This window comes from Sardina pilchardus, chromosome 3 (assembly GCF_963854185.1).
Source record: "Sardina pilchardus chromosome 3, fSarPil1.1, whole genome shotgun sequence".
In the NCBI taxonomy this organism is placed as follows: Eukaryota; Metazoa; Chordata; class Actinopteri; order Clupeiformes; family Clupeidae; genus Sardina; species Sardina pilchardus.
This window is the reverse complement of record NC_084996.1, coordinates 19,732,929-19,755,428: the sequence shown is the minus strand read 5'-3', so window position 1 is coordinate 19,755,428 and position 22,500 is coordinate 19,732,929. Positions and strand designations below refer to the sequence as shown.

Genomic DNA, 22,500 nt, shown 5'->3' with positions numbered 1-22,500 from the left:
TCAAATACTACACAAACTCCACCCCATCCCCCCTGGACCCCCCCCCCCCACACCTCCTCAAATACTACACAAATTCCCCCCCAACACACTCATCTTTGCACCCCCCTCCCAAAAAAAAACACACTCATCTTCGTCCACCCCCACACCCCCCAAACACACTCTTCTTTGCCCCCCCCCCCAAAAAAAAAAGAAAAGAAAAAACACACTCATCTTAGTCCACCCCCACCCCCCCCCAAACACACTCATCTTAGTCCACACCACCACCCCAAGTGCAGCTGCCACTAAAGAGACTGTCCAAACCCGATCCCAGTTTTGGGAAAGATGTCTGGGAAGAGTCCTTCCATTGATGCGTTCCCAAACTTCCTTCCCTGCTCTTATGATATACTTTGGGTCTATTTTCTTGTCAAGTTTCTTTTTGAGAACGTTGTAGTTGGGTGCAGGGTTTCAACACAGCATGACAGAGCCAGGATAAAGATTTTCCTGTTAGTGGCGATGTGAACTTTTGCTGAAATGTCCACAGCCACTTGCACACGTTGGAAATATATGATAGAATGTCATGGCTTGTCAGATGATCTTTATGAATGCCAAACACCAAGGAGAAAGCTGTAGTTCCCCTTGATATGAGGCTGTAAAGGCTAACCGGAGGGGGACCGCAGGGTGCTATAAAACAATAATACTATGGCTTGTGAAAAAAAGCCCCTCAGCCATCAATTACGACTCGGAAATTTCCTGTATGTTTTAAATTTTACACGCCGCACTGTGGAATGGGACCTTCTAGACAGTTAGTGGAAGAAGAAGAAAGTGGAAAACTAAGGGAACTGGGGCTTGGCTGGATGGGATGTGTGTGTGTGTGTGTGTGTGTGTGTGTGTGTGTGTGTGTGTGTCTCTCTCTCTGTGTGTGTGTGTGTGTGTGTGTGTGTGTGTGTGTGTGTGTGTGTGTGCGCTCGTTTGGAGAGTGGGGGGAGAGGAGCCGTGTGCAGATAGGAACGAAACAAAAGATGAAATATTGTGCGAGGGCGGGTGGGGAGAGGGAGAGAGAGGGAGAGAGAGGGAGAGAGGGAGAGAGAGGGGACCAGGAGGAGGGGAGGGGGGAGTCCACAATGGGCTCGGGCCCAGATGTGAGTGAGGGAGAGGGGCTGCGGCAGCTCCAGATGGCCCCATCAGGGTTTGGTTAAATATTATCAAACCCCTGAATGGGGCGAGGCCCAGGTCCTACTCAGAGGGAGCGCTGCAGCCACTGCTGCTGAGAGAGAGAGGGAGAGCAAGAGAGGGAGAGAGAGAGAGAGAGAGAGAGAGAGAGAGAGAGAGCAAGAGAGAGGGAGAGAGAGAGAGAGAGAGAGGGAGAGCAAGAGAGAGAGGGAGAGAGAGAGAGTGGGAGAGAGGGAGAGCCGAATGGGGCAAAATGGACGGCTGCGTTTCGCTTCCGAGCTCGTAAAACACTAAAGCTGCGTACGTGGGTTTCTTTCATCTCTCTCTCTCTCTTTCCCTCTCTCCCTCCCTCTCTCTCTCTCTCCCTCTCCCTCCCTCCGTTCTACTCTCCCTTCTCTCTCTCTTTCTTCCCCTCCCTCCCTCGGTTCTACTCTTCCTTCTCTCTCTCTTTCCCTCTCTCCCTCCCTCGGTTCTACTCTGCCTTCTCTCTCTCTTTCTTCTCCTCCCTCCCCTCCTCCCTCCCTCCTCCCTGTGTCTGTCTCTCCTCCTCTCCTTTGCTGCGTGCACTTCTTCTTTGAGTAAGGCAGATCATGTGCACAGCTGTTTCTAGTTATGACTCAATAGAGTTTTTAAACTAGGATTTAGGGGTGGGGGGTGGGGGGTGGCGGGTGGGGGGGTACATGGGCGACACAACCCGACACTGCACACCTATTCCAGTTGACAGTGAACAGTGAATACACAGTTCACACCGTTTTTGTGTGTGTGTGTGTGTGTGTGTGTTTTGTGTGTGTTGCCCTTTCTTCCATATGGCAACTGTGTTCGTATGGCTTAACGCAAAGCTGGCTTCATGATTGTAATCTTTTTAAAAATGCAGCCCTATAGATATCCACATAGATAGGCGAATATGAAACCTTTTCAAAACAATGGTGACGCAGCCCTGACTTTATCCAATCATTCATTGAATTTCTGTAAAACTTCAGTCTGGTCTTCCACTGCATCCACAATGGTAATGAATATTAATATACAGCAATTTCCTGTGTATTAGCCGCATTGTGCATAAGCTGCAGGACAGTGTTTTATGCAAGTCAAAAGAAACAAAACCATATTATTACCATATTAACTGACTCTGTTTATTAACCTCATAGCTGAAGAAATTTAGCAAAATCAATGGGGAAATGATTGTGTATACTTCAGATGCAACGTTTTCTGGGTTAGCTTGCTATAACATGATGCTAAGTGCTAGTAGCCTTGAGCAGAGTAAGCCATTTCACTGTGGATGTTTTAACTTATAGAATATGGGGTAGGATCTAGATATTATTAACTCATGTTGAATTGATTTGCCCAATCTACACATCAAAATAGCCTGGCCAGTCAGTGACCTCTGGTACCTTGTTATTCTTTCAGCAAGTTAGGTGTAGGTCTTTATATTTACATTTGGCTAGATTGTTATTGAAACCTGTGCCAGTAAGTTTCGTTTTAGTTGGTGAAATATATTCTCTCCAGAAAACGAACTAGCGGGAAAAACTCCTACGGTGTTTCATGTTCAGTGTTTTTGCAAATCTGTGGGAAAGTAGATAAGTTCTCAAAACATTACCTTTTGGATGCAAAACGTTGAAAACATAAAAACACTGTTCCATTTTGTTGTTGTGCGGACAGCCCCTGCAGCTTCTACAAGTTACAATTTCAGCTGTTTTTATTTTCTTAGAAGTTCTGTTTTGGTGGTTTATAGTGTACTTTTAGACGTTCCCTAAACATGTCATCTTTTGATGGTGCATAGGAAAAAACTGAACAAATTCAAACTAACCTTCCACATCACACAAAGCCTCAAAACAAACCCTAAGAAATCCATTGTTGCCGTTGTTATTGTAATTGCAATATATGGGTACTCTCTTTTCTTAGTGTTCCTTTAAAATGGGAGCCAGCCATAAAGTTAACCCCAAAAACATTTGCAGGTTCCACTTAAACGTCTGACAGCTCTCGTCTGAGTGTTTCGCAGATGTGCCCTGCCACTAATGTAGTCCAGTGCATCATGGCGCTCTCATCGTTACTGACGTCCATTAAGTGACCCTTTAGAGCGAGTGGCCTTCCTTTTGTGCTGCCCCCACCACCCCTGTCCTGCGCTTAATTGAATCAGGGTCCGTGAGCAGGAGTGATTGCGCTCGCAAAGTGCTCCCTGCACTCACAGAAGACAGGGGTCGTCCCCAGCATAATGCCGCGATTACCGAATGGGACAGGACCAGGGGGGTGGGGGTGGGGGTTTCAGGGGGGGGGGGGGGGGCTATTGCGGACGCGCCAACTGTCGTCCAGAGTTCAAAGCGGACCCGCCGAGGAGGAGCTCCCTCTTGGCGCTCTCTGATCCAGGAAGCGGGGTTTGATCAGAAGGATCCAGCGGGTATCGACGGAGGGGCCCCTCAGATGGGCGATCGATGCGCGCCCCGATACACGCCCTGGTCAAAACATCAGAGCTGGCATGCAGGGAGGCAAGAGGATGAAGCGGCGGCAGCAGCAGCAGGCTCCAGGCACAGGGCCCTGTGTGGATCTCTGTGTGAAGTTTAAGCCGGAAGAGTTAGCAGCGCTTGCCGTCACAGTGTTGGGAGATGTTTGGACTGTCCCACTGGCAAAGACTAGAGTTTGGGAGAGTGTTTGTATGTGTGTGTGTGTGTGTGTGTGAGAGAGAGAGAGAGTGAGAGAGAGAGAAGGACAGAGTGAGAGACGGAGAGACTATCTAGAATAAAAGTCTCCACCCCCCATCTCTCCCCCCAGCCAGGGTAATAATATATCTGGTCTCTTTTGTGTATGAGTGCAGGAGCTGCTGTCTGACGGGGGGGATCCGTGGCCCTGGCAGAGAGTGGCTGGCTGGGCTAGTGTTTCCTCTGGGGCGGTGTGTGTGTGTGTGTGTGTGTGTGTGTGTGTGAGTGTGTGGAGGATGAAACAGACCCCTTCCTGTTCAGGCCTCCCGTGCACAAAGCCACCCCACCGCTCCTTTCTCCAGACGGAGGAGGGGAATGATGCAGGGGCGCAGGGGGACCTTGGGGTGGGGTGGGGTGGGGTGGAGAAGGGGAGTAGGGCGGGGGAGCGATCGAGGTGGAAGGTGGAGGTTCAAGGTAGAGAGAGGGAGTGTGTTTAGCAGCAACATAGCTCTCTCTGCCTGACATTTTACTTGGTTGCCATCCTGTCCTCGTTGATTCCATAGGTACAGTACATCTGCTATATGGTGAATGTATACTGTATGGGTACATGGCGGCCTATAGCTACAAGGCAGGCGGTCTCTCCTGTCATCTTGTCTTGTTGTCATCCCGACCCTCTACCCTTCAGTGTCAGCGCTCAGTGGAGGTCTCTGGAGGCTTAACGTCCTGGGGTGGGGTGGTAGTGTGTGTGTGTGTGTGGGGGGGGGGGGCAGATCTGGGGTAGTGTGTGTGTGTGTTGAAGGGGGGGGGGCAGCTTTTGGAGGGGGTGAATTTCCCTGAAATCCCCCACCCCACCCCACCCTGTGCCCTAGCCCCGTGACCCTTTGAAACGGTAATGATAATGCTGATGATATGTCACATCCCTGCCCCCCTAAACCACAGGCCAGGCCCCACCCCCACCCACCCCACTTTCACCCTCGGAGACCCCTCATCAAGGCTTGGGTGGAGTTGAGTTGACAATGACAAACCCCCCACCTACCCCGACCCCCCAACCCCCAGTAGAGTATGGGGCACCTCCTCAGATGCACAACCCCCAACATCCCCCTGTCAAGAACCCTGCAGCCCTCAACATCTACTTCTCCCGTATCTCCTAACCAGCCGACATCCCCCCTCTCTAGGACCCTCCAGCGAGCCAACATCCCCCCTCTCTAGGACTCTTCAGCCCTCAACATCTCCTTCTCCCCTATCTCCTAACCAGCCAACATCCACCCTCTCTAGGACCCTTTAGCCCTCAACATCTCCTTCTCCCGTATCTCTAGGACCCTTTAGCCCTCAACATCTCCTTCTCTCCTATCTCCTAACCAGCCAACATCCCCCCTCTCTAGGACCCTTCAGCCCCTCAACATCTCCTTCTTCCATATCCCCTAATCAGCCAACATCTCCTTCCGTATCCCCTAACCAGCCAACATCTCCCTGTCCTATATCTCCCCATCAGCTCCTTCCTGGTCCATTCCTTCTCTATTTTCCCATTGCATTACATTAACTCATTTAGTAGACAAACACTTTTATCCAGTGCAGTTTATTGAACAGATGTGCATGTTTCTCCCATGGGAATTTAAAGGCATGGTAAAGGTGTTGTTAGTAACTTGTGCTACCGGTTGCTCTTCTGGTGTAGCTGCAGCAGAACTGGACTGGTGCAGTTTGGCAGTCTCTTGAACAGCTCTTCAAACAGAAGCTTGTCTGTGTGCTTCAGGGAGCGCCAGAACTTCTTACTCATGTCATCTGCAAAGGGCATCTCAAAAGGGCATCTCAATGAAGATCTGGCATCCATATTGGGATGATGCCCACTACCAGGCGAAACTGCCTCTAGCCTGCCTATGTGTCTGTCTCTGTCTCTCTCTCGCTCTCTCTATCTATCTATCTATCTTTCTCCTCTCTCTCTCTCTCTCTCTCTCTCTCTGTCTATCTCTCTCTCTCTACCCAGATAAGGGTAGACACTGGAGAACAGATTCATTGGCAAGGGCTGGTACCTGGATAGTCCCTCTCTAGGGGCTTTGTAGATAAAATAATCTTTCTCTTTTCTCTCTTCTCTCTCTTTCTCTCTCTCTCTCTCTCCCTCTCTCTCTCTTTCTGTCTCAAGAGTGTGCATTAACTGTTAAATTATGAGGGAGGGGTTTGAAACATGTTTGTTTTATTTGTTTTTCTCATGCAAACTGAAACATGCAAGCAAGCACTCTTGAAGCGTGTGCGCTGTGCAAATACTTGAGTGTCACGGATCGCTTGTACTCAATCCAACACACCCACACACGCAAACACACGCTGGTTATATAAGCTCTCCTCTGGCTATGCACAAGCACACGCTCATCTGGGCGCGGAAGATTATGTGTGCACTTAATATCTCAAATCTGCTTGTGCTGGAATCGCAAAAAACATACAAGGTACGCACTCACAGCCACTAACTCTCGCATACATGCACACACACACACACACACACACACACACACACGCCCTTGTGGCTTTGTTCTGCATGGTTGACTAGTATCGCTGGTCACAGCTGGCACCGGGTGTCATTAGGTCAGTGGGGTGGTTGCTAGGCAGCCAGATGCACCCATAGCAGATGATCTGGTACGAGTGTATTACTTCAACAAACATGTTACACAAGTGTCTGTGACATCACATGCATTGTTGTGCATGAATATTTTATTAATTTTATTTTTCCTAATTTAACATTTACTTAAATATTTATTGACTCTTGGGATGGATGTCTCCCTTCTGACGGAGGTCTGGTCGAGATTAGTCTGCTATGACCAGACCACTGACTCTTCACCCTCCACTGAGAAATGTGTCCAACCCTAGCATCTCAATGAGCATAGAGTTTGTGCTACCTTTGAAATCATTGGTCCAGCCGAGCCAATCGCGTTGACCAGTGATTACTAAAGTTAATTCCTCTGTTTGCTCTTCATGGAAACATTCATTTTCAACCACGTATGAATGCAGTTACCACTGTACTTAACAACCTCAACTGTTAAATTAAGGTTGACTTGTGTTTAGGAGACGCTTTTATCCAAAGTGACACTGCGCAACGGCAGACTCAGAAATCGATCCGGGGCAGACTTGTCAGCCGTTATTATGTCACCGCCATGCCCGTATTTGTAAATACTGATGTATTTATTACGACCCAACTGCTAATTCCTCAGAATAACGACTTTGTTATTGTTGGATTATGATAACATGCTATTTAGACTCTGCTCTCGTTTAAATAGAGACAACATTGTGAAAAATAGGGGCACATAATTACTTCATTTCTTAAGACTGTAATCTCTGCAAAGTATTTGTCGACTGTCAAAACGATAAATTCAAAACCCCCACAGATTTGGCTTTCATTCCCTTTCAGAAATACGTGACAGAAACATACTTGACTGAAATCAGCCTGAAGTCTGCAATGACTCTTTAGACAGGCACGCAGTGATAGCAAGCCTGAGGTGGGTGCTTGCTTGTGCACTTTGCACCAGTGATGTGTTATGTTACGTGATATGATGACGTGGCATCTATGTTATTAGGTATGGGCCGACATTGGGCCTTGGACCAGTCTGATCCGATCCCTTTCTTAAAGTGTCCTTAACTTCCACCCAGTGACTTGACATAATGACACAGGAATGTTTGTGTGTGTGTGTGTGTGTGTGTGTGTGCGTAACTGAAATGAGACAGGCTAACAAAACACAGATGCAAAAATCCAGCCATTTCCAATCACACACGCACACCCCCACCCCCCAAAACACATAAACACACACACCTCCTCCTTGTCAGTTTAATGGTTGGAGGAGTCAACAGTAGATACCAAAGCAAGAAGGCTGGAGTCTGCAAGTGTGTATGTACACAAACAAACACGGTCTCTCCCGATCTGTTGCCCCTCACTCTGTATAAACACACACACACACACACACACACTGGTATTCCCTCTCTATCTCTCCCCTCTGCCTCTCATTATCCCCCTCTCAGCCTCGCTCTAAAGCTGTGTTAAGCTCAGGACCTGCTGAAGCTGTCTTCGCTCTCCTTCTCTCTCTCTCCTCTCTCCCTCTCTCCTTCTCTCTCTCTCTCTCTCCTTCTCTCTCTCCTCTCTCCCTCTCTCCTCTCTCTCGTTCTCCACGGCAGACGTTCCCCTGGCCGGCTCTGTTTGGGAGATAATGAGGCAGCCTTTCCCAGACTTAAGCACCGGCACCAGGCTCCCACGGCAGCTTGTGCGCTCTCTTCACCTCCACACACACACACACACATCTGGTGGAGATGCTCACAGTAGCTAATCCGCCCCATATGCTATAGCAAGCAAAGCAAGCGAGCATTAGCCCTGGCACAGACGTGAGAGAGAGGCATTACAGGCAGACGCAGAGAGGAGGGTGGTTGTTTTCCGCTGTTGTTTGTGTTTTTGTTTGTGTGTGTGTTTGTTTGTTTGTTTGTTTGTTTGTCTGTTTGAGAAATCTGACCCAAGCGTGTTGTTAAGGCTAAACCGTGCCAGGTATACAGCCTTGCAGTCATGCACACACACCAGCTTATGCTAGGTTGCCTCTTGTTGCTTGCCTAGTAATGCTCCAGTGTGTAGTGTGCCTGTGTGGAGTATGTTGTCATGGAATACACCCCCCCCCCACACACACACACACACACACACACATATACACACATACACACACAAAGATAGAGAATTGAGGCCCACCCTGCCAATGGCAATAGTCCAGTGACAGAGCAATTCAATATACCTATACACTGTGTAAAAGCCATTATGGATGTACAAGGTCATGGTAGTGGCTTTTGTTGCTTTCATCGTATATATTGTATTGTATAGAAGTATGCTGTGCCATATATATATATATATATATATATATATACTTCTCATTCTACCCAAACACAAACACACATACACACACACACACTAGGAGTGGTAGCAGTGAGATAATACTGTGTAAAGACTGAACTATTGGCTGCTAAGAGGGCGTTCACAGTTTACAGTTTTAATCCTCAACACACAATGTGAAATCAGCTGTGAAATTATCCATGGCCAACCAACTCTACCAACATGGGCAACAAATAACATCCGTTGCCTACCTTTGGCGTCTTTGCCTGCCTTGCCGGCTTTTTGCGGACTTTTTTGTTCTTTTACTGTTGCCGGCTTTCCTTACCTAGCCATCTTTGTTGGCATCAGTTTTTCAGCTCAAGTCTTCATTCTGCATGCTACAGCTACCTAGGTATACACTAATCCAGCGAAACACGGAAGTAACACAAAACCGCCATTACTGCGTGCCTGGCTGCTAAGAAATTAGCTCGTTGGTTCCATAGGCGGCTGTTGCAGAAGTTAGCTGTCATTAATACACGTCTTAATACCGTATGGTGTTAATAAATTACCTTCATTGGTAAGTTTTGGTACAGTCTGACATCATTGATCCAATGTTCCCTTTCACCTGACATTTTCATTCATCAGCAGTCCTCTCGTTAGACATTCTCTGACAGGATGCTTTCATTGAAAAGCATAGACAAGTGTCACTCGTCACACTCGCAGGCACACAGTAATGGCGATATTCAAGATGGCAGCGCCCATAAAGTTCGCGCTGGATTAGTGTATACAGTAGGTTGAATGGACATAGGTGGAGTGTTGTTATCAATGCAAGTGGTCACGAGATGAGTGCAATCTGGATGCAGATGGGACTGGATACAGAGGCTGGATGGACGACGTAAATGGATAATAGTGTAGCAGTAGCTGGAGCCTAAGTGGTCTTGAAGGAAATGAAAGAATACCCCAGATGTTAACTATACAACTCTACACACACACACACACACACATCCACCACCACCACCACTACCACCACCACTACCACTACCACAAATCTCTTTGAGAGTTTGGGAACGTTCAGTAGCCTTGTCTCTTCAGCTTACCAACACACAGAGCTGAGTGGCATCAGAGAGAGAGTGAGAGTGTGTGTGTGTGTGTGTGTGTGTGTGTGTGTGTGTGTGTGTGAGAGAGAGAGAGAGAGAGAGAGAGAGTGAGGAGCAAAATGGCCCAACACGACGCTAATGACCACAGAAGTGAGGTTTTAATCAGTTTGCAAATGCAAAGCCCACAAAGGAAACATTATGGGTCTGTAATGTCCTGTTAAGGCTGTGATTGTCAATTAGGTGATGCCTCCGTGACAATAAGAATGGAGGGGGGGGGGGGGGGTTCACAATTCTGTTGAGGTGTGGGGGAGGAGTGCATAGCTTTGGGAAGTTGTGTGTGTGTGTGGGGGGGGGGGGGGGGGGCATGAAGTGGTGGGGGGTGGGGTGCATGGGGGAAGGATTGTGGACCACGGTCATAAATAGTCTCACACTTTCAAGTTGCCAGCAGGTTCTCCCATGCATTTCCTCCCGTCTCTCATAAAGCTCTTTGAATTTACACCACCTTCCCCAACACAACAGCCTGCTCACAAGCCCCCACCACTACCCCCCACCCCCCGCCACCCCGCCCCCCTGCTCCCAGCGCATCCCAGCTCAAGCCCTAGCTGCATTTACATCTGCAAGAAAGGCTGGTGAGCTCGAGCTCATTCACCAAGGACACAGGAATAACCACTTGTATCCTCTTCCATTCACAGCCTTCAAAGACCACATCCGTTCTCCGCTGTAAAAGGCTCTCTCTCTCTCTCTCTCTCTCTCTCTCTCTCTCTCTCTCTCTCTCTCATTGAGTCTATTTCCCAGAAATATAAGCGATATATAAGTGACCTTAATGCCAGCGATGTACAATATGCAATACAGTGCATTTCATACACAGAGGCATCTCAGTGAGCTTACATACATAAACGAGACTAAAACCTAGTAAACCGCAAACAAACCACTTACAAAAGAACGTACAATAGTTATGGAAGAATAGGGAAGCACATAGAATGTTCTTTAAGGAACAGAAAGGGTGAGGAGGGGGATGCCTGTAGATGGAACACACACAAAGGCGCGGGCCTCCCTGAAACGCCAATGCGAGCGCAGGCAGTGGAAAAAGTGCCTTGATGTTGCAGATCCCGCCAGCGAAGGGTCTCTGCAGACGATATTACGTTTGAGCCCACGGTTATTTTTGTTAATACATCCAGCATGTGAACAAAAGGGATGGTGGCGACGGCTGTGCGGGTGTGCAGGCCATGGTTGTATAATAAACACACATGGACCTGGAACACAGGAACATAAACCTTTGAAGAAAAACGTCCAACTTCACATATTGAGTGTTTGAGGTGACGACATGGTGGTTAGCTGCGTTTCTGCATCATAATGATTTTGTCGGTACGTCTCAGAATCTCTGAATTTCTTCCAGGAGCAGATAAAAGCATTCTCTACCTTTTTGTTTTTCTACCTGGTAAATCCAGCAAGCTTTTTTTTTTGTATCAGACTGCTTTTCATCTACAAACAGGTCTAAATCTTGTTCTTTGCTGTTTGTGCTTTGCTGTCCATTGTTTGTGTAGATGGTTCCCTCACATAAACCGTTTGTTCTTCGATGAGTCGTTATTGAATATTAGCTATGTAATGACTCCACTTGTGCAGCACTCTAGAGGGTTAGCGTACGTACAGTGGGGTTGTCTGTTGCTTCATGTTCTGAATTCCCTCATCAGGAGACGTTAAATAAGAGGCTTCCGTGGTCGTAGAGTTTCAGGAAAGGTAGATGCAGATAAGGCAGTTGCTTTCTTTCATGCCATTACATTTCACATGTCTTAGATCAGCACTTGGCTTCTCCTCATGTCACTCGTTTCCCACCCCAGCTTCCTCTGTACCAACTGCAGTTATGAACACCGCCTACACCCATCTCACACTTCCACTGTGGACAATGCACACCAGTTTAGTCAGAGAGGGTTAAAGCGGATCTTTGGTTTAGTGTTAAGTGTTTATAAATATACACACTAGAGAGAGAGGGAGAGAGAGAGAGAGAGAGAGAGAGAGAGAGAGCTACCTCTGCTTTGGCTTTACCTTTTTTTTTATATCCTCTCATTCAGTGGAATCAGTATTCATTCAGTGTAGGCTTAGGGACATGGGAATAACTTTTAACAGAGCGCAGTGCCAAGCTCTAATGCGTGTGCAATCACGTCTATTAACGGCGCCACATAATTCATACCTTAATGGTCGTTCATTTGAGTGAGTGATCGCGCTCGCGCACAATATTTATAGTTGGACACGAGTCTCGGTGGATAGCGAGTGCATTAATGAATGTGTATTTATTGGATGAGCTGCCTTTTCGCACCGCCGCTAATATTTTAAACGAGGAAAATCAATACCGCCTGCTCTTACGCGTCAAGGACAAAAATGCGGCTGCCCAGGCTTCAGAATGAGAGGGAGAGGTGAATGTATGGCGCCACTGACGGATGGAGCCATCTCTCACGCTGTGACAGTAACCTTGGTTCAGCTCACTGACTAATGCATTGTTGCACCACGTCCTAGTGTGTAGGACGAGGAACCATTTTACACACACGGGGAAGTGTTACATAGGTCATATGGACATATTGGATTTCTGGAGCTTTGGAACTTATTCAGCTGCATCTGTTGGTGTAAATGCTGTTGTGGACATTTTTTTTATTACTAATGAATGATAAAACAGCTGAAGGAAATGACATAATGAATGACATAAGGGGGAGCTGAAGGCTACTCATGGCCAGGTTGCAGTTTCCATGAGTACAGTCAGTGATTTTGAAAGCATATGCTTTGTACTCATTGTGCAACTCTTAAATGTGGCATTTAAGAATTTAAGATCATTCATTTCAGGGGAATGATGACACTATCAATATGAGTATAGACTATTTCACAGCTATTGACTAATACAACTGAATGTGACCAGTCAGAACAGGACGCATATTGGTTTCCCAGACATGGTTTAAACCTTTTTTTTTTTTTTTGTATTGGGGCTCCTCATCGAATAAGTCTTTTTTTTTTTAGGACTACGCTTAATTCATGTATGGAAAAAAAAACGTCCATGATCATGGAAATATCCAGAGGGCCTAATTGTTTTTTATTTTGTTTGTTTGTTTTGTTCTGTTTTTTTTTTTGTACCAAGGCATGCATGTATAGAGCTCATTCATAATCCCATCATGAATAGCCAGTTCAGAAGATTCTGTCAGAAGGTGTGGTGGTGATATGTGTACACGGTGTACTTTGAAGTATTGCACAAATTGTTTTACAATCTCTGCATTTGTTAGGCTGAAACCAGTTTTCAGCGACTGGTGTTCTTATGTGTGGGAGAAAGCTGATTTATGTGAACTGTTGTCCTTACATATTTATTTGTCTTTTAACCTGGCCTTACTGTAAAAACAGAAAATATGTTGGCCCAACGTACCCATTTAAATCCAATCCATACTCGACTTGTGTCCACACCAATAAATTTCAAAAGCAGTCGCTTAAACATTAAACTAGGTTGCGTATTGTTTGGGCCCTATGGCTTGCTACAGAGAGGGAGCCACCACATGGAGGAAGTCTCCTTTGCTTTACTCCTGGCCAATAGCGAGAGAGAGCGGTCGATGGGGGTAGTGCTGGCGGCGGAGGAGGAGCTTAACGCGCAGCTGCTGACACTCGTCAAAAATTAGAGCTAAAGAGACTGGAAACTAAACGGGGATCCGAGGTTCCCCTCCAAGACAGGTTTGGCCGTCCCGTAGTGGTAAATTAGGAACTGTGAAATAGCAGGATGCGAGCAAGATTACTCTGGATGACCGCACATTTGAACAGGAACAGATTGAAGTTTTTGTCGTCGTTCACCCAGGACTGTAAACAGAAGGATTATTTCGGAGATTAATATTGAGCAGTTTGTTTGGCGGCTTTGCAGTCAAACCTGTTTCGGCTAAACATATTTTATGTTTAAATGTAGGCTGTTCGGTCGCTGTGTGCATGGAAGAGAGGAGACATTGCTTGCATGAATTTATCTAGCGAGCGAACGAGGTACCGACAGACTTTCCTCAACATCTAAACCGTGGATTTTAAATAGGCCACCTTAAGCGAGGTGCTGTGCCACAGCTTTGGTAATTCTCTGGGCTTATATCCGCGGAAACAGTAGGTGAAGAATTATCCCCTACTGTTCCCAACCACGGCAACGTGAGGGAATGCTCGTTTGACGGAATGCCACTGATTAGCAACAAATGCATTCCGATATGTGTCATTTTGCTGGTTTCTGAGCTGACCTACTCTTAGTTCGAAGCCGACTCGCTCGCCTGTATTCCCTGGCGGACTGTGGAACTTCAGCGATACAGGAGCGTTGCAAAGTGGGAAACATTGTCGCAAGCAAGACCGGGGAAAGCTACAATTATTGCTTCATTTCGTAACAAAATGCAAGTACATTAAACATTTGAGGGCTATTGAATATCCTGATGTTTTCAAACTCTCTGATCGTCGCTTCGAGAACGGAACATCCCAAGGAGGCATTTTCTCTCATACTGCATGATGTACGAGAGCTTGGATGTGATTGGGCTCACCCCTAGTTCGAATCCGTTTCTAAGCATGGATTACTATCACCAAAACCGCGGATGCCTGATCCCGGAGAAAGGCCTCGTGTCTGGAGCGCCCCGACCGTACAGCACTTCCATCCGAAACCAACACTGGAATGGCTCCAATCACTGTAGGTGGTCCCCTCATCTTCAACAACTAACCCCAATCATAGTTTTCTCTCTCAACTGTGCAGCTTCTGGTTATGTTTACATTAGCACTTCGTTAAAGCATGTTTATTGTGCGTAAACCTAACCCCCGGAGTCTCAGGTTGGATTGGGGGATGGGGTAGGCTAGTGCAGGCTTCGTTGATGTCGAGGACGCGCCAACCGATGTTGAGTGTTGGCAGAGCACGATTTGCCCCAGCACATGTTCGTTGTCACTTCCAAACAGCTTTCAAGTAGACCACGCTTGTCAGGCTCGTAAAGACATTGGCTATTGTAAAGTATAGCCTGTGGCTATAGTGACCCTTTAGAATAACCGTTATATTTCACACACAAACTTCATTATAATGATAATATTAATGTATGTCAACAATATATTAGACAACACGCTACATTTGCCTATTAGATGTCCGACTATAATGATTGTGTCTGTTGGTATATGGCACAGTTATTTTTGACGGACTTGCTATTTTTGACAGTCCTTTGCCGTCAGTGGAATATCAATTGAATGGTGTCATTTAGAAAATAGTTAAAAATGAAGTTTATGAAGTGAGTTGGGCAAGAAGAAAATCCTTTCTGTAGCAGAGGAAGTACTCACAGAAATCCATCAGAAATAATAGATTAAGGGAAGGAAAAAATGTAATGTCAGAAATGTTCATCCTACAGCCTTGTGTGTTTAATCATTCATGCAAAAGATCTTAAACATCAGAAAGCCTTCCAGGAAATGGCATTATGTGGCAGCAGCTAGAATAGGACGCATCAGCTACACTCACTAAGAACACTCACTTCATTCTTTAAAAAGCCTCTGGTCAATTTCTCTGGTAAAAAAAAAAAACTGTTTAGCTAGAATCAAATGAAATGGGGGAAATCCAGTAAATTCAGTATAGTTCTCGTACTGTAGGTGAGGGGGGAGAGGTGTTTTGAGGGGGACAGACATACAGAAACTCGGCTGTCGCCACACACACACACACACACACACACACACACACACACACACACACACACACACACACACACACACATCCCAAGAGGTCACAGGACGGAGCGTGACATTTCAGATGGCTCTGATCTGCCTGGAAACGGACTCGGCTGTGATTGTTTGGTCAAGTCAACATGGCTAAGCCCGTGTAAGCCTGTTTGAGGAATGAGTTGTTCAACAGCCCCACTGCCCCCTTGTTAATGGAGAAGGGCTGAGAGACCTGCAGCTGGAGCGGTGTGCTTTTTTTCTCTCTCTTTCTTTCTTTAGGAGACAGGGGGTCACGGGGGTCATTAGAATAGGGATGATGTCGAGCTAACTGAGCCACCACGGCAAGGCACCACAGTGATTAGAGATGAAAAGCAACAGGCTTTTGTTGTGCGGTAGCATGGGGTCTCGGTGGCATGAGGTGCTTCTGGGGCTAAGTTAGCACAACAAAGGTGTTTCACTAAACTCCAAGCATGGAGATGCCTTTCCTTGATGCTTTTATTGCCTTGGTCGCAAAGGTAAACACGAGCTGATTAGGGGTATAAGTTAAGAACATCTTTGTTGTTTGAAAAAAAGCAAAAAAAAAACCACTTATTTCTTCTTTTCCATTTTCAGTTCTTTTTCACACCTCTTGTAGCATTTGTGCACTTTACCGTTTCCCAAAGTGTGTTATCTTTTAGTAAGACCCTTTTTTTCCCTGTTACTCTGCACTCACTTTTATGTCTGCCCCCCCGCCCCCCCCCTCCCTCTCCGCCTCCTCCTCCTCCTCCTCGTCCATTTCCTGCCCAGGCAGACCAATGGCAGTCAAATCACACAAAGGGCTAGACGGCTCTTCAGCCCCACCATAAAGCTCCATTGACTTAAGTGCTATTCATGCCACTTCTCAGTTGGAGCGGCCCCAGAAACTGTCAAGTGACAGAGCCCTGCTCCAGCCTTTGTTTTCAGCCAATTGCCCTCACGCATAGAGGTGTGTGTGTGTGTGTGTGTGTGTGTGTGTGTGTGTGTGTGTGTGTGTGTGTGTGTGTGTGTGTGTGTGTGTGTGTGTGTGTGTGTGTGTGTGTGTGTGTGTGTGTGTGTGTGTGTGTGTGTGTGTGTGTGTGTGTGTGTGTGTGTGTGTGTGTGTGTCAGTCACAGAATGGAGGGTGCAACCTGACGGAGTCAAAAAGATCCATGAGATCCTAATTAGCCAAGACCTCTTGATTTTCTGGGGTTGTTTTAGATGTACCAAGGTGATTTTCTTCCCATAAATATACACCTTTTGTCTTTTTTTGTGCGTTTTTCTCAATTCATAATTGCCTCTTCCAGCCCAAAACTGCCCTCCTAGTTCAGCAGGGCCGCCCGCCCGTTCCTCCCTCTCACCCCTTTGCTTTGTTTTGGTGTGGTCGTCGCATTACCTTGGGGGCGCGCTGTGCTGTGCTGTGCAGTGCAGTGAGGCTGCTTACTGAGGCGCCGGATCTCCAGAAACGCATCAGTCACCGGCCTGTTTGAAATGTCCTCCATCATCCTGACCACCGCCCGGCCTGCAGGCACGGCAAAATAACAGCCCAGCGCAAGCACACGGCGCTTGTTGTGGTAGCCTGCAGCCCAGCCCTGCCCTGCCCTGCCTAGATCTCCAGGAGGACAGGAGAGGCTAAATCAGCTGCACAGGCATGGCATGCCCAGTCCACATTGTGTACACACTCACAAATGAGCTGCACTGTGGAGCTGTTTAGAGGAAATATATTTTGTAGTTGTATAGCTGGAGCCTGTATAAAAGATTTGACAGGTTGAGATGGATAATGTTTTTGATGTTTGTGTAAAGCTGATTATCATTCAGCTGGTGGAGAACATGAAAGAAAGAGGGTTTTTTTTGTTATGTCTCAGCGCACTCTGCAAGCTTAGTGAGCAGCAGCTTCTATGAAACCGCTGCTTTGTGGGAGGAAAATATTGTCTTCATATTTTATTGATGATGTTATTTGTAGGCGTGTGATTGGCCAGGCCGGTGGGACGAGGGCACAAATCTCTACCGGACCGTATGGGAACTGGAGTCACGTGGTGAACGTATGTACACGTACAGGATTAGCTCCGACAGACGGGGTCAGAGGTCACCTCGACACCCTGAGTGATCCGCCATGCCTCCCTCTCTCTTCCTGTGCCCGACCAGCAGCCGCCTCTCGTCATAACAGCGCCCAGCAGGTCTCGCCGGGTCAGCGGCCACCGCGTCCGCAGGGAAGCTCTGCCCTTGAACGTTCCCGTTCCCGGCCCCTCGGAGCCTCCCGCTCCGACCCCGTAATGGGCCTGCTCTAGCGAGGGCTTAGACTGTGGAGGTGGGGGCTGGGGAGAGAAAGGGGGCTGGATTGGATGGGATGGGGTGGGGGGTGGGGGCAGCCCAGTTACTGGCGGTGCATGTGGCGCTTAAAGTGAGGAAGTCCTAACTAAAGGAAGAGCATGTGGCGTTTTATTGTTTCCCATGAACGGAGCGGCGCGAGAGAGGGATGTGGAGCTGGGCCCTGCTGGAAGTAAGGAGGAGGGAGAGAGAGAGGGAAGGAGGAAGAGAGGGAGGGTTAGAGGGGTGGAATGCAGCGAGAGAAGGAAATATGGCGTGTGTGTTTAAGGAGGGGTGGCGTCCTGGTCCCCACTAAAATAGTGTGCAAGGAGGAAGGCTTGAAGAGTGGAAGGCAACGCAAGTGTGTGTGTGTGTGTGTTTGTGTGTGTAGGTTTTTTTTTTTTCTTTTTTGAATAGGCACAAGCCGGCTTGGTTACGACCTGCCGGATTACTGTGGCTTTCTGGCTTGTCGGTCGGCCGTTCTGCAAATAGCCTGGCACTGGTGTGGCAAAGCGGCACACGTCTCGGTGGCAGTAGGCAGCAGGTCCCGGCCGTGCCAGCAGACGAGGGGGAGCTGGCCGAGTGGGCCCGCGCCCGCGGAGCAGACCGTGGTTTGGTTTTGGCCGCCGCCGCCGCTGTTTATTTCTCTCGCCCTTAAATACGAAACATGCTTGGCAGCCGCCACAAAGGCCGGCCAGTGCTGGGGTGGTAGCGTTACATGCGCGCATACGCCCACGCCCGCACACAAGTGTGTACACACACACACACACACACACACACACACACACACACACACACACACACACACACACACACACACACACACACACACACACAGATACGAACACACAGATGCAGAAACGAACACAGACACGAACACAGACACACACTCACACAGACACACACACACACAAACAAACACACACACACACACACACACACACACACACACACACAGACACAGATACGAACACAAAGACGCAGAAACACACACACACACACAAACACACTCACACAGACACGAACACAGACACACACACACACGAACACAGACACACACACACACACACACACACACACACACTCACTCAGACACGAACACAGACACACACACAGACACACACTCAAACAGACACACAAACACAAACACACTCACTCAGACACGAACACAGACACACACACACACACACAGACACACACACACAGACACACACACAGACACACACACAGACAGACAGACAGACACAGAGAAAAGTCCCCCACATCTGTGCCCTGTGGACATAAGCGAGGCCAGGCATGGGCCGAGCGCAGAACAGCTGGTGGTGCACCATGATCTACGGTGGTTTCCAGTTTGGGAAGCCAAGCTGAAGTGCTGCTTTCTGTGGTCACCTCTAACGACCCGAGAGGAGCCCCAGGGAACCCGAGGAGTTTGCTCTGGAGGCTGTTTGTGTGTAAACATAGATGGTGCTCCTATCCCCCCCCCACCCCCACCCCCCTCCTCCTCTCTCTCTCAGAGCCACAGAAAACCTGGAGAACTCAGCCAACCACCAACATTTGTTGCAGTCAGTGCATTCTTGTGTGCTCCGCACTGTTGCTGTTGCTGTTGTCCTCATGGAACCTAGAGAGTGCTGCTCCCGCTGTTCACTCCACCACATTTTCAAACAAGTACCTTATGGTGGTGTCTCAGCCAAATGTTTAGCTGTGTTTGGTACACACACACACACACACACACACACACACACACTGACTCACTCACACGCTCACACAAAGACTGTCAAAGAGAGAAACACACGCATAGAGAGGATCACCTTCTCCATGTGGAGAAGTAATACAAAACTGTTTGCCATGTGTGTGAAAGAGGTTCTGTGTATGTGGTAAGACAATAACTGGTTGTCTCTGTGGCCAAACGGTGTGTTTGAAAGAGGTTTTTTGTGTGTGTGTCACAGTGTGTGTATGTATCTGTGGCAAGACAGTAACTGGTTGTCTCTCTCTCTCTTTGTGAAGTGTTTGAAGAAAGGATCTGTATGTATGTATGTATACTGCAGTATGTGTGGTGGTGAGGCAGTAATTGGTTGTCTCTTTGTGAAGTCTAATGGTGTGTTTGAAAGAGGTTTTGTGTGTGTGTGTGTGTCTGTGTGTGTGTGTGCGGTAAGACAGTAACTGGTGGTCTGTTTGTGAAGCCAAACAAGCTGCCTCCCCACCCTCGGCCGCCCCGGCCAAAGACGAGCGGAGATGAGATGAGCGAGACGAGCGAGAGAGAAAGAGCGGTCTTGTGTCGTACCTGCACAAGCACCGGAGGGCAAGATTTCGCAAGCCCCGGTGCCTTTTCACAACGACGTGTGTGTGCGCAGCGCAGCGCTGGTAGCCGGGCCGCCTTTCATGTGCCGCCGCTGACGTGATCGAGAGCCAAAACCTCAAGCTCCCATTTGGTGTCTGCGGAACAGCCTGTTCCCCGGTGGCAGCTTCTTGCCCTGTAGGGTTGCACAACCATAACATCACACGGGGAAAAAAACACGCTTTAAGTGGTCTATTTAGTGTGTCATCATCTGGTTTTACAGGATTGTGTGTGTGTGTGTGTGTGTGTGTGTGTCTGTGTGTGTGTGAAAAGAACTTTTGAAGAGGTTGAATTAAGTTCAAGACCTAGAATGTTGATTGTTGTGTTTTAATGACTCAAGTCAAGAAGTCAAGTCATTAGCCGTCCGATATTATATCTACCCGCTCGGGTCCAGGTGTCTGCGGAGTTAGCCAGTACTCTCGGGGCAGGACACAGCAGGCATTTTCTGACCCCAAGAGAGGAGGCAGGGTCACTCAGCCGAATTAGCAACAGTGTTGGTCAGTATGGTGTGCGTCTCTAAACCGGGAGCAACGCCACCTCTCCTCTCCTCTCGTCTCCGTGCGTCCTCGCCTTTCTGGGAATGTGTCGACGGGCGTGCTCTCGCTAATGTCGCGGCTTATCCGGGCGGGCCGCTCTCCGCTCGCCGTCCTCTCCGCGGTGTGCCGAAGGACTTTAATCAGACACCAGGAGCGGAGAGAGAGGGTGGGGGGGGGTGGGGAGAAGAGGAGCTGAAGAGGCTGTGAGTTTCTATTTGTGCTGCGCTAAGGCGGATTTGAGAGGCGCTGTGCCCGAACGTGCTGACAGCTTCTGGGCGAAGGCTAAACCGCCTCTCCCTCCCCCCTCCTCCTCCTCCACCACCTCCACCCCCCCCCCTCCCTAAGCCCCTCCTCGGTTTCAGCGCCCCGTCGCTCGCTGGCCCCTGGCGGCACAGGCGTTTGACTTAATTACTCAAGGACGGCCTCGCGCCCTGGGCTCTGCCCCCACAGGTGCCACAGCCAGCCCCAGCCCCGGCCCCGGCCCCGGCCCCGGCCCCAGCCCCAGCCCCAGCCCCAGCACCAGCCCCAGCCCCAGCCCCAGCCCCAGCCCCAGCCCCAGCACCAGCCCCAGCCCCAGCCCCAGCCCCAGCCCCAGCCCCAGCCCTAGCTCTAACTCGGGCCCCGGCTCCCTGTCTGGAGGAGGAAGAGAAGGAGGAAGAGGAGGAGGAGGGGGAGGGAGTAGGATGGCAAGGATGAAAGGAACAATTAAGAGATCAGAGAGAAGTGATAGAAACACCGAGATGGGTAGAGAAAGAGAGAGAGAGAGAGGGAAAGATACTTCCTCAGTGGTTCTCTTATATGTGTGTAATGTGAGCAGTCTGAGGAAACGGTACACAGAACCATCGCGTGTTTACAAGATGGTGGCTGTGATTGTTTTTGATGGAAAGCATTATTTTAGTCTGTTTTTATTTTAGTGTCCTTTACTATTATTATTCTCCTCCTGGTTGTGCTGGCTTGTGTGTGTGTGTGTGTGTGTGTGTGTGTGTGTGTGTGTGTGTGAGAGAGAGTCTGCCGTCAGGATGTAGGCTCACGCCAGCACGCTGCCACCCTGCTGCTCGCGCGCCACTCGATTCCAGGACATAAATAACGCGGCCAAGGCACTCAAAGGCCCCAGACAGTGTGGGGGAGGCCGGGCGTCCCTTTATATTGCCCGCTGTAAAATGCAGAGGGGGAAAAAAGCAGAAGGGAGAAGCAGAGAGAGAAAAGCGAGAGCCGGCAGTAAAGGAGGTCATAAAAACAAGGGGGCCGGCGAGGGGTGGGGGTTAAAACCTAAAACCTGCACTGGCAGGGGGTAGAGCAGGGGTGGGGGTAAGGGTAGGGGTGGGGGGCTTAGTGCGGGAGGTAGAGCCAGACGTCAGAAGGAGCTGGATGACTTCTCCAAACGTGTGTGTGTGTGTGTGTGTGTGTAGCGGCACACCATACTGCTTGCCTCAGCGTAAGAAAATGTCCATGTTCTCCAAGCGTTCTGTTAAGCTCGTTCATTTGGTGAATTATGTCTTTTCCCTCTCAAAATAGAATCTGATTTTTATGTAAAACTGCAAATCAAAAGCGTGCAAAACGGTCTTTAGCTCAGCCGAGGAAGCTTTCAAAGGGGGATACGACTCCTTTCGGCAGAGCTTTTATCCAGCGAATGGCCGCGTTATTGTCAAGTTATAGCGTCAGACGCACACACCCGCATCTGCCATGGCTCCAGCAGACGCGAGCCGATTGGGTCGTGGATCGATGCTATACGGCTCCCGATCGCTCACCTGCTCGTTTGTTAATTAGAGGAGGACTCTGGTAGGGTGCCTCTGATGTGCATGTTAGCCTAATGAGGTGACAAGTCTTAATAGAGATTTCTTAATGACTGCACCCAGGGAGTCCACGCTGGCTGGCTGCATATGGAGAATAGGAAAGCATATACCGTGTGTGTGTGTGTGTGTGTGTGTGTGTGTGTGTGTGCGTACGCGCACAGTGGTGTAA

At 48.6% G+C, this 22,500-nt stretch overlaps 1 protein-coding gene across 5 annotated transcripts in view; it reads left to right on the top strand.

Annotated features, from left to right (window-relative positions):
- Window positions 1–22,500, top strand: part of rarab (retinoic acid receptor, alpha b) — a 169,680-nt gene that overhangs the window by 111,133 nt on the left and 36,047 nt on the right. For 2 of the 5 annotated variants that reach the window (XM_062532316.1, XM_062532315.1), the window contains exon 1: window positions 13,358–14,367. The exons of the other annotated variants lie outside the window; for them this stretch is intronic. In XM_062532316.1, coding sequence (XP_062388300.1) covers window positions 14,190–14,367 — 178 coding nt within the window. In that variant the 5' untranslated portion in view covers window positions 13,358–14,189. Of the gene's footprint in view, window positions 1–13,357; window positions 14,368–22,500 lie in introns of those variants that run through there. 5 annotated transcript variants of the gene reach the window in all.